Source organism: Protopterus annectens, chromosome 11.part0, assembly GCF_019279795.1.
Source record: "Protopterus annectens isolate FY-2018-M chromosome 11.part0, PAN1.0, whole genome shotgun sequence".
NCBI lineage: Eukaryota > Metazoa > Chordata > Ceratodontiformes > Protopteridae > Protopterus > Protopterus annectens.
The window spans coordinates 385385575-385397524 of record NC_056745.1 but is presented as its reverse complement, the minus strand read 5'-3'; the positions used below and the strand labels follow the sequence as shown (position 1 = coordinate 385397524).

Genomic DNA, 11950 nt, shown 5'->3' with positions numbered 1-11950 from the left:
ACAAAGGTACAGACACTTTGATGTATACCCAACACACACACACACTCCAGCATGCATCACCTGTCATGGCACAAACACAACTGCACTGCAATATGTCAAGTAATGTACTACAGTCACCCTGTGCATCAGACACATATTTGCATGTCCCTGCATCAATGGTATGGATGGTAAGGATGTGGCACGGGTATCAGCACATGCACATGGAGTGGTGTGGGGGTGCCAGAGGCCTAGGCTGTGCAAAACATTTGACATCATGTGTGGCAGTCAGGAAGAGGTGCTGGTCAGTTGGGCCCCTGGGAGGTACCATGTGTGTCTGTTGCTGACCTGTATGTGACAGTAATGTATGAGTGCATGCAAGTACACAGTCAAGTCATGTGCTAGCCCTACATGTGGGTATGTTGGACAGCTGTGGACCGTACATGGCAGAATGGGAAGATCACTGTCTCTGACCATGGACACGGGAACTGGTTCTGCCAGGAGTTGCACTGGCACCACCATGCCCAGGATCAGATTTGGCACTAGTCGCTGATGGTGACTGCTGTCTGCTGGGCCCATGTCCTTTACAGGACCAGCCAGGACCATGTGCCCATAGCCTGCCACATCATGGTGTGGATAGCACCATCCCGTCTGTACTGCTGGAGGTCCTGCCACTATGGAAGCATGCATGTGGATGGCCATGTGTACTCTTATCGGATGTTGTTACTGACCTACATCCACATTTCCAATGCACTACTCCCACCACATGTTCTAGCACAGACAATGAGCGGTCAAGGACTGACAATGTCTCACCCCACTGTCTGTCCACTACATCACTGAAATGATGCATGGAGTCACCAATGTGGTGGATGGAGTCACAAATGGCAGACACTGATGCATCCATGATCCAGAGCATCCATCTGGTGCTGCATTCGGAATGTGCCTGTGCCTCCATGGTGGACTAAAACATGCGAATGACCAGTGATGTGGCACCTTTGACAGGTGGTGGATGGGCAACAGTCCTCCTTCAAGCACCACTGTTAATCTGCCTGTGTGGGACCTCACCAGCTCTCTGGCTAGTGTCTACACTCACTGATGCCATTGCCACTACACTCTCCTGTTCGATGGCACCACCCTCTGACTGTCTGATATCTGTGGCCACATGGGGTCTGGGCATGTGTGGGAATACTGACTGTGTGCGGCGACAATGGGGGAAGAAGTGGGATGTCAACCTCTGGGACAGATTCAGCCCCTAACAACCCCACCTGTGCCTCTCTATGGCCACCATCATCATCAGTGTCCAATGAGACACTGACATCAGGTTGTAAGGGGGACAGAATCCATCCCCCATGGTCACCTGTGAGGAGGAAGACAAAATAAGTACATTACTACCTGCACTATTTTGTATGGTGATCCGCACACACACATAAAAGTGAGGCACCACAACTGCATTGCACATATAACAACTTATTTCTGATCCCATGCACAACACACAAGCAAACCACAACAGACACATACAAGACAGACCATGCAAATCACATGCACTACAGCTACATCCGGTTAATGTTGACACTACTATACACCTGTGTGATAAGTGATATATCACTGTATGTGATAGGCCTACACCTAAAACACAGTGCACCCATTTTGAGCATACTATTGCCCCATGTATAGCAGACTGCATAGACCTTCACAAAGATGAGTGCATATATGTTATAGCTCCTGCACATACACCACTGTGAGTACTGATACAATGCACTTCAGTTAACCCCTCAGAAAATGAACATACAAGTAGTGTACTCTGGCTAAGCATATCAGTTGCGTGTACAGCAAACTGGCGGTCTTAAGATTTTTAGAGTATATATGATCCATACAAAAACAGTATTAGACTCACCAGGTACAAGATGTTGGACTCTGGACACACCTGACATACCTATGGAAATGTGAGGGAGAGGTATTGTCAGCAATACCAAGTGGGGCATGTTATAGGGTAATATGTGCATATATCCACATGAGCAGTAGCTAATCTGATACTGCCTACATTGTCAAAATTCTGAGTGTGTGTGCACAAGTGTGCATTACAAAGAACCCCCCCAGTGCAGATTGACCTGACATCTGTGTACTGGTATGCATAGGTTGCCACAATGACTGATACAGTATTACCATGATGAACACAGGAGGCTTACCTGGATGCTCCCCTGCTGTGGATTCTGTGGCACTCACCTTCATGATGAATGTGGTGATGGATCCTTGGAAGCTGTTGGCTGATCCCAGGTTCACCAGGAATTCCTCTGTGGCTGAGACTGGTGCTACTACTGCAGGCCCTCTACCAATGAGAGCATGGTCCCTGGCCACAGTGGTGTCCCTTTGTTGAGCAGCATTGACCATGTCTGTTGCCCGGAGTTGGACCTGCTCATAGTTCCTGTCTTGTAGCCCTACCCGGTTGACTGCTGTTACAAAGTCAGCCCCCAGTGCGACACACTGATCACAGTTCTGGTGACTCCTGGACAGCAAGATATTGTGGTGTAGTCACAGGCCATCCAGGATCACATAATTTTCAGTTGCCAAACATGGTGGATGCCTCCATCTATACATATTCTCTGAAAGAGAAGAATAGGGGAAAACATCACAGGACCCCATACATTGCTCTCCACTATTTACAGACCCTGCAGAGCCAAATTGGCCTGCACTATCCACTGCTATCTCCTTGTCATATTCCACCCTCTATCAACACAATATGTATGTTGCTATCAGCAACATAGTAGGAATACCAGTTATGTTCCTGTTTGCCAAGACATAGTGTGCTGTATGTCCCCACTCTCATCAATGCCATCTACTGTGGTGTGTTGCCTATGGGCAATGTCCCAGTACCATGTCAGACAGCCACTGTTCACAAATAGGTATGAGTTATGACAAGTATATAGGGACAGTCCAGCAAAACCTGAGTGCCAGAATGACACACAACAATGCAAACGTGCTGTAGGGTATCTTCCCTGTAGGTGTCCTACATTTCCAGTACAAAGACATTTGTGGAATGTGTATGTGTGGATGATATATGCGGTCCCTTTGCAAGACACATGTGGATGTCTGGCAAAGAGTTTAATTATCGATGGCTGTTCTTAGAATGGGGAGAATCTGGCTGTCACATTTCAGAACCCTCAGACAGCAGTCATTCCACAGTAGTATTGTCACTGTATTCATACCCTTACTTTGTATGATCAATATGTACACTCTGTCGCTGAGGTTGGGCCTGTGTCCCCCCACTATTAATGGCTATGACCAGCAGTCCTGTTGTATGGGGTTCCCAGGTATGCTAGCCATAGCTCTCAAGTGATGAGATATGAATGTCATCAAAACAGTGACCTAGCCAGTCAGGGACAGTCAGGGACACCTGTACAATGTTTGAACTAGTCTTGTTTGACATTCATGGACTGAGAGGAGCTGAATGACAGTACATCATGTGATATGCCAGCTGTGCCCACTATTACTTATTGTCACTGTTGTGAAACACACAATCCAGTAGCATTCATACAAGAGCTGTCCATTGGAGGAGGGAGTGAGAGGGCCAGAGCTCACTTCTAGGATACAGCAGGCAGAGTTGAAAGGCATGCCTGTAGCTGCTGGACAGCAGACTATCAACAACATGTCATTCCGAGAGATGTACTACAGGCCTACTGTTGCATTCCCTATTCACCATAACTGCATCCTCCCATCTGCATCCCATTAAATGCAAACTTGTATTACATACCTGATAGAGTGCTGGAATCCTTTTGTTCAAAAATCCTACAGAAAATGTCTTCTGAACTTGCAGTCTGACTTTTTAATGCAAGGTACAAACCTATTTACCATAGGCAGCTGCTTGCCTTTTGTAGGTAATGCTCAAGAACAGGTGATTGCCTGTGCACCAATCTGTGGCTCAGACTTAGCAACTGCATCCAGAACAGTTGCACATTCATCAGCCAATGGTATGGCACAACAGTGCTATATTTAAGGCCTTCATGTAGGCATTGGCCCCTTTTCTAGTCTTTGAGATGGACATTGCTGAGGTGTGGAGACTACATCATCACAGAAGGTAGGTAAACATATTGTCCACTGCTGGGATTTATACGCATGTCCACAGTTTTGCATGCTGTGTTTGGCCATTGTGAAAAAACTTTCAGATTATGTGGCAGTTCAGTGTTACGCAATGTGGGTTGAGGTCAGTAATTTGGAATACACTTGTAAGTGTCATACTTCATACCCATCAGAATATGCATGCTGCTGCTGTAGCTGCTGGTCTATCAGCTGTTTATGTTTGTAGGGGCAGACTGTGACACATGTCCCTGTCACTTGACCTTTGCCCCCAACCATTTATGTATGGGTGTTGTGCAGATCCCTTGCTCTAGGGGGGTTGTGAGGTATGGTAGGTGTGTAGCAGGTAGCTGACCATACTGCTGCATATGTCGCAGGTTACCACTGGGCTCATACTGGGGAGTGTGAACACATTGGAGCAAAGCAAGCTGTATGTGTCAGTGAGGGAGCAATGTCAGCTCTGTCATTACATCAGTGCCAGGGTGAGGGTACCCATGACAGTACAGGTGAGGCATGTGCCTAAGGTTCATATGTTATGCAACAGTGCCAGTCAGAGAGTGGTAGGTGACACACAGGTAGCCCATACATATTTGTGCAGTGTGTCTCTATCTACAGGCCTTTGATGTGCTAAAATGGTTAGAAGTGAATGCAGTAGCAACAACCTGTTCTGCTTAATATTTCAGGACTCAGTCATTATTTGTTGTATTCCCAAACATGTAATTGAAGTACAACACACTGGATCTAAACCCAGGACTGTGGGTGGTAAAATGTACAACAAGTTAGAAATTTAACAGACTGAGCTACTGAGTCAATGCTGCTGCAGGTGTATTTGCAAGATATATGTGCATGCATAGTGTGTTACCCAAGATTTGCATTAGCATGTGAGTCTGGATGGGTGTGACGTGTGACACTGAACTGTCTTTCATGATTTTCTAACCTTCAATTTGTACTGACTTGCCAGTACTTCAGCACACAGACAAGGTTTTGTGATAACTGTGCCAAAAGTAGGTAGCACAACTGTGGACATTCTGCAACATTCTGTGCAGTTAACGGCTATAACTGCTATCCCATGCCTCAAGTGCATCCATCATGATTTATTTGGGTGTGCATCACAGTCCCAAGTACACTGCCAATTTTCCCATTACAGATACAAGCAGTGTGTCACTGGCAATCCAATCAGGATATGTTTATGGAAACACCTGCTTCGTCTTAGAGGTGAGTGGCCTCGTGGGCTAATGCACTATGCTGTCATTGACATGGTCCTGTGTCCAAGACTTGGCAGGGGTGATTATTTTGCTGATATTCCTAAAAGAGTCACAAACATACAAGGTGAGTAAAACAATTTTAAGCAGATTTAAGTGGGTTTGTGTAGGTTTGTGTGGTGCGCCCCAGAGCAGCAATCCACTTAGCTCTGCTTAAACCCGAACTAATTTTAAAAAAAGAGGGGTGATAGGAAAGTGGTGAAATGGGGAAAGCAGGGGGAAAAACATACTGAAAGGCAGGTTGGGATGTGCAGGATGGGTGTAGAAAAGGACCATAGCTCTCCATTTCTTGTATAGCAACAGCTGTGCAGGTTGTGGAGAATTTGGAATTTGGAGCCTCAGACCCCAGAGAAAGGGGTGAGGGAAACATAACTGTGCGCATTAATTCATGTAATAATTATATGTGTCCACAGAATGCAGAGCTATGTATGGGGCAATATACATATATATATATATATATATATATATATATATATATATATATATATACATATATATTTTATTTTGCGATAGGTGCCCCCTTTTTTTAAGGTGAGAGTGGAATGTTGGGAAAGGGCTATAGGTACGTGTGGGGAGGTTTGTTGGGTAGGAGAGGTTGCATTTGCATACAGATAAGACAAGCAAGACAGCATACAGGGGCAGTGTGTGACACATGAGGTTGGTAAACACCTTGGAAGGGGAAGGTGTTGTGGAATCAGAGAGCCATGTGGTCCCAGGCAACAGCAGTGAGACTGAGCTCCCCACCCATGGGCAGCCAACACTGCTCCTTCAAAGCCTCAAAGCTGTGCTGGGGACTGGGCGTCAGGGCCACCTTGCCCCTCCAGATTGTTGAGTCTGCCCTCAATCTGGTGTAGGCAATCCTGATACCCATGGTATGTTTTTTATGCCTTGTAGCACTGTAAGTAGTCCCTTCACTATGGCTATTTATAATGATTTTATGAATCACTGATGATAAATGCAGAGGTTATATAAAAAGCTAGACATTATAGCTATAAATGTTTTGCTCTGCACTTGCTTGAATCTATGTAGCCACTAATTAGGAGCACTATTTTGGATATAAGCTCACTATGATAATGATGCATCAAGTACGTATGGCTATGATATAAAATGTGTTACTTAGGAAAGATAAACAGATAATGTCACATTGAGGCATCATGCTTAGTTTACTCAAGATTCTCAGAAGAATAATTAGTTGTACTTTTAGTGTTATGTACAGTGGGTAAAGATGTGAAAGTATATAGACTATCCAATTTCATGTTAGTGCCAATGACTTCTTTTATAGATGCTTTTGTACTGACTTGGAATTATTTTGCATACAGTCAGTACAGATTGATACAAGTTACTATATTGGTTAAAGCCTTTGCTTATCATTGCATAGTAGAAAATAAAGATGAACTTTGCTGGCACTAGCATAAAAAACACAACTGTGAATTGACATGGTCTATACTCATTCTTTTGCAAATTTCTGTGCATTATTTTATTTAAGACTCCTCCTCCCATAGACTGTATTAATATGTAAGCCCTAAATGAACCAGTGAAGACCAACAACACCAATGACCACACACAGAGAAGAGTCAGCATAAAGCAAAAGAAGTTAATTGGCTCAAGAAACATAGAGAACCACTCATTTAAAAATACAAATTACAAAACACATTTGTATGAAAGCTTATTTTCTACATTGTATTTTTAATGAAGTGGTTTCCCTACTTGAGCTGCCATTGAACATGTTTGGGAGTCAACATAAAAACATCCTGTGGATTTGTTAGCCATATGAATAAGATATATGGGTTACTTGTTAAAATCCAGTATTTATTATACATTAAAATACTAAGGCTTATAGTTGTTGGTAATTCTGTCCACTGTGTGACCATACCAGTAGCCTGTTAATCACAAAGGTAGGCGTCACACACATCTGGTATTGTGCTTCCTGTTCCAGTGTACACATTAACTATGTACTGCTGAATTCACGACTTAATCAGCAGCTGTTTTTTTTCCCTGTTTTTGTCATTTTGGACACTCCATAACAGCTTGCACATTTTCATTTTATTTTGTTCCAGGAAGCTTATAATTTCCTGAAAAATCAGCCACAGGTGGTTAAAGACAGAATAGGCATCATTGGATACTGTTCTGGAGTTTTCATTTCTCTCCGAATGGCTACAGAAATGCTAAGCATTAAGGTAAGTGAGTCATTTATGATTTTGTAGGAATGGTTAATTGGCTCAACACAAAATAGCAAGAGGTCTAATGGACGCACTCTTGCTCTGATTTAATGGTAGAGGATCACTCATATATAGACTTAATTGTTTATATTCAAGTTAGTATAATTGTTTTTTTGGGTCAAGAATTGTGTTGTGACATACTGTCTTATCATGGACCTAAGTGGAATTTTGCAAGGACTATCGGCTAATAAAGATAACCTGGAAGCTTTTGGCTTTAACACTAGGGGGTTACTAGTTTAAATAACAGTGAGGTGGACTCCAAACAGAAATGTGGGTTAGTTTTTCAAAAACTGACCAGAAACATGAAGTCCCTAAGGTCTAACATTTGGCACTTGAAATTATTCAAGGCCTACAAACTAAAAGATATTACACCTAGGGGGCTCAGGATCCATCTTCAACCTCTAGTATCAAGCACTGATGCCCAGCTATCACAGGATTGGGCTTCAGCCCAACATCAGGCCTCAATGCTTTTTGTGGATACCCTAACTAGTTATTATGAAAGAACCATTGTATCTCAAATAGCAGAAATCCAAAAAGCGTGCCTTGAAGCCCAATTATTTGAAACTGAAGCATTTTTCAAAGAATATATTTCTGATTTAGCCAAAGATTTGGCTAATTTGGAACAACAATTGATTAAGAGAAAAACACATAAATTCAATAGAGACTTGTCGGATTACGACAAAGGTAAACCTTTTGTTACATCCAAGAATGTCAGGTTCACAGACAGAGTTAATAAAACTAATCATGGTAGAAAGAGGCCCAGATCAATATTAAGAAGGACAGAATCTACCCTTAGTGGCATGTCAGAGGATGAAACTTCCTCTGTTACAGACTATGATGTCCCTTCACGCTAGGTGTCCCCAGCTGCCAAGAGAAAACAGCCTGTCCCTTTAGACGTAAGACACACAGGGGAGGCAGAAAGCATAGAAACAGAAACAGGAATATCCAGTTTACAGGTTCTATTACAACAGATTGTGAAACAGTGAACAATGAACACAATATTTCATCCTTTGAATTATCACCTGTACATTACCAAGTACTAAATAAAGGTCTTAATTTTGACCCCACTTCACCTGTTTCTAAATACAGTTTGTTAAAAGATGTTAATGATTTTTGTAGATTGGTAAATCTTAAGATATTTTTTTCAGATCATGACACTACTCAAAGATCTACTGGTTTCAAATTTGGCAAATCAGAATTCACACCACCTATGGATAAACATGTTTCTATCTTTAATGAATGTGTCATCAAAGATTTACATTTTTCCACAATATACCAACCTACCACAAATAACCTTACTCAAGCAAAGAGATCTGCTCTAACTGAACTTCAACTTAATCATGATATTGTCATCACTCCAGCAGACAAGGGGGAGGTATTGTTGTTATGGATCACAGCAAATATAAGGCTGAGGCTTACAGACAGCTGTCTGATGCTCGCTATTATATCCAGATGGTTGTGGATCCCACACCTAATTTCAAAGCACAGGTAGACTCTTTGTTGGATTTAGCCACAGAAGAAGGTATTATTAGTAAACAGGTTGGCAAACAACTTAAAGTGGTGGAACCTATGCAGCAATATTTATACCTTCTTCCTAAAATCCATAAACACTCCACTAATCCTCCAGGTAGACCTATTGTCTCTGGGAGAGGCTCTTTAACTGAACCACTATCCGCTTTCCTCACGTATTATTTAAAACCATTACTGTCTAATGTTAGATCAAGGATACAAGACACCATGGAATTTCTTAACATCATTCAAGATTCACAATTAGAAGCGGATTGGTGGTTATGTACCCTAGATGTTTCATCTTTATACACGAGCATCCCCCATGATGCTGGCATAGCTGCTATCTCTTATTGGTTGGACAAATCTGAATTATATTCCACTAGTTTCAACAATTTTCTTGTTAAACTTACTGAATATGTGTTGTGTAAAAACATTTTTTACTTTGATGGACATCCATATTGGCAGATTAAAGGTACGGCAATGGGTGCTTCTTTTGGAAACCAAGGAATTTTCAAGTAAAAACAGATCACAGGTATACAATATTAACATCTTTGGGAATTGCAGTTCTGATTGGGTCATTTATTTGACCACATGTACCTGTTCCTCTTTTTATGTGGGTCAGACGTCCAGGCCAATCAAATTGAGGATTAGTGAACACTTTAGTGCTATCAGAAACCACCGATTGTCCAATGCCTGCTATAAACACACCATTAATCATCCCACTGCTGTTTTTAAATGTGTTATTATAGACAAAATCCAAATGCATAGGAACTTCAAAGCAGGTTGGCATACTAAACTTAATAACATGGAAAATATGTGGATAACCAGGTTAGGGGCTTTGTTCAAACCCGGCCTTAATGAAGCAGAATAATATGTCAACCTACTTCCTTATGTATATTGTTTGGGATTTATTTACTTTTAAAATTTCATATGTACATGAGTTTATTTTGGTGATTTTGATTTGTATTATTATTATTTTATTCATCAGTAACTATTCATGATATGTGTACATTATCCAGTTATTACTTATTTCTGCAATGTGCCTTTAAATGTCTCTCTATATAACACCAGGATGTTGGGAGCTGCTTAACTATTCAACATTTGCTTTTTAGCACTGAAGAAGGCTTTGTACAGCCGAAGCTGGTTTGCTTGCTTGTTAGCCATTTTTAAATGGCTTTTACTTCTACAACAAATTAAATTTTGCTGCTATACCATTGTGCTGGTCCGTTTTTGGATTTACCCTTTCGCATTGGTTTGGACCGTGCACTTAGTCCCTCGAGCGTGTGTTTGGTTTGTTCCTAGAGGACCACTCATGACATCAGTTTATTAACTCTTTCAGTAGTTAGCACTGTTATTAATGCTTGACTGGTTCATTAATTAATTAATTTCACGATTGATTGATTTATTTAATAACCAAATTTACAGTGTTCTGAAGACACTTTTCTACCATGCAATACAAAAAAGGCCTTGCAACCATAGAAATGCAGTAGTTATTCAGTATTTATACAATAACAATACAATGACAAAAACAATGTTCTGAATGAAAGTTGATATATAATTATATGTCATTATTCAAGCTCTGATGCATGGATGTATATTGATTTAAAAGTAATCAAGTTGATATATAGTTACACAAGTTTTTTTTTTTTTTACTTTTCCTCTATGATGTATAATGAGGCAGGTTCTATATATATTTTTTCACCACTATGATGTAATATTACAAGCTGTCAGTGATGTGCAATACTTTGTGCTTCAGCAGCTGGGTCATAGCTGATAAAACTTCTGCAGACCCGTTTACATTGCATGTAATGAGTTAGTAAATAAATAAATGGTCTTAAAAGCTGAACCCAGAAAATTCTATGCAGCAAGTGTAGTGTTTGAGAAGGTGTGGACACTGACTGGAAGTTCAAAGAGTTTCCAAAGTCAGATATCTTTTTTCTCTTGTTATTTTAAGTTAAAGAACTACAGCTAGCTATTCACACGGGGGTATTTATCAGATGGGACACTAGTCCCTGAGTAAGAATTTAACTGCTGCTGTTGCAGTGAGGTAGTTTTTTCAGTGACAGCCAGTTGTCAGACTGCACTGAGAGACACTCATGCTCCTACATGTAAAATGTGAGAGTAAAGCAGCAGTTGATTGGTAAAACTACAGAACTACACTACATGCTCAGTACAGCTACTTCTACCAATCTGCAGTTACTGCTCCCTGATTGGTACAGTGCTTGGGTGTCTGCCAGAGATCTGCAGAGAAGGTGTTGGCATTTAAATAGTGTACTGTCTTGGATAAAATCATGCACTAGTAGCAGTAAATTAGTTTAACATTACTAATATTTATTATTTACTTACTTCAAATGTATTTATTTATTTATTGGTATTTACCATGAAAGTAAAACTTGGCTGTGTCCCTTTTCAGAAGAGGCCCAGAGAGAAAAGTTCCATTATACAAACACGTTTAGATAATTTACAATAACAACATATAGTTTCATTGAAAATTCACAGTTAGATTGTATGCAAAATCATATATTGTGTAGATAAATGGAAGTTAAAGCTGAAATGCATAATTTATTGTTTTTACACAATAGTACAATATAGTATATAGCAATAAACCATGGCTGGGACTGGGTAATGCTGGATTTAACTATGGTTGGTGAGGATTGGCCATGAGGGAAAAGCCCAAGTTACCAAAGCCAACCGTGAGTAAATCCAGCATTACCCAAGCTCAGCCATGGGTTATTGCAATTATGCAATGGTGTTAGCTGTGTGTTGTATTGTGTTCTTGTTGTTGTTATTTAGGTTTTTGTTTTGTTTTAGTTTATATTATTCCACTTTTTCTGAGAGAAAATAGTTATAGACTTTTACTTCAAGTTTATTGTTTATTTCAGTGTTCTTTTAATTTAATGCAAGTTTGGTTAG

The 11950-nt window shown here is 40.8% G+C and overlaps 1 protein-coding gene across 1 annotated transcript in view; it reads left to right on the top strand.

Moving 5' to 3' along the window:
* The window catches only part of LOC122814944 (bile acid-CoA:amino acid N-acyltransferase-like), a 553345-nt gene that overhangs the window by 437804 nt on the left and 103591 nt on the right, over positions 1 to 11950 (top strand). The window contains exon 8 of the mRNA XM_044087204.1: positions 7367 to 7486. Within this exon, the coding sequence (XP_043943139.1) occupies positions 7367 to 7486 (120 nt within the window). The remainder of the gene's footprint in view (positions 1 to 7366; positions 7487 to 11950) is intronic.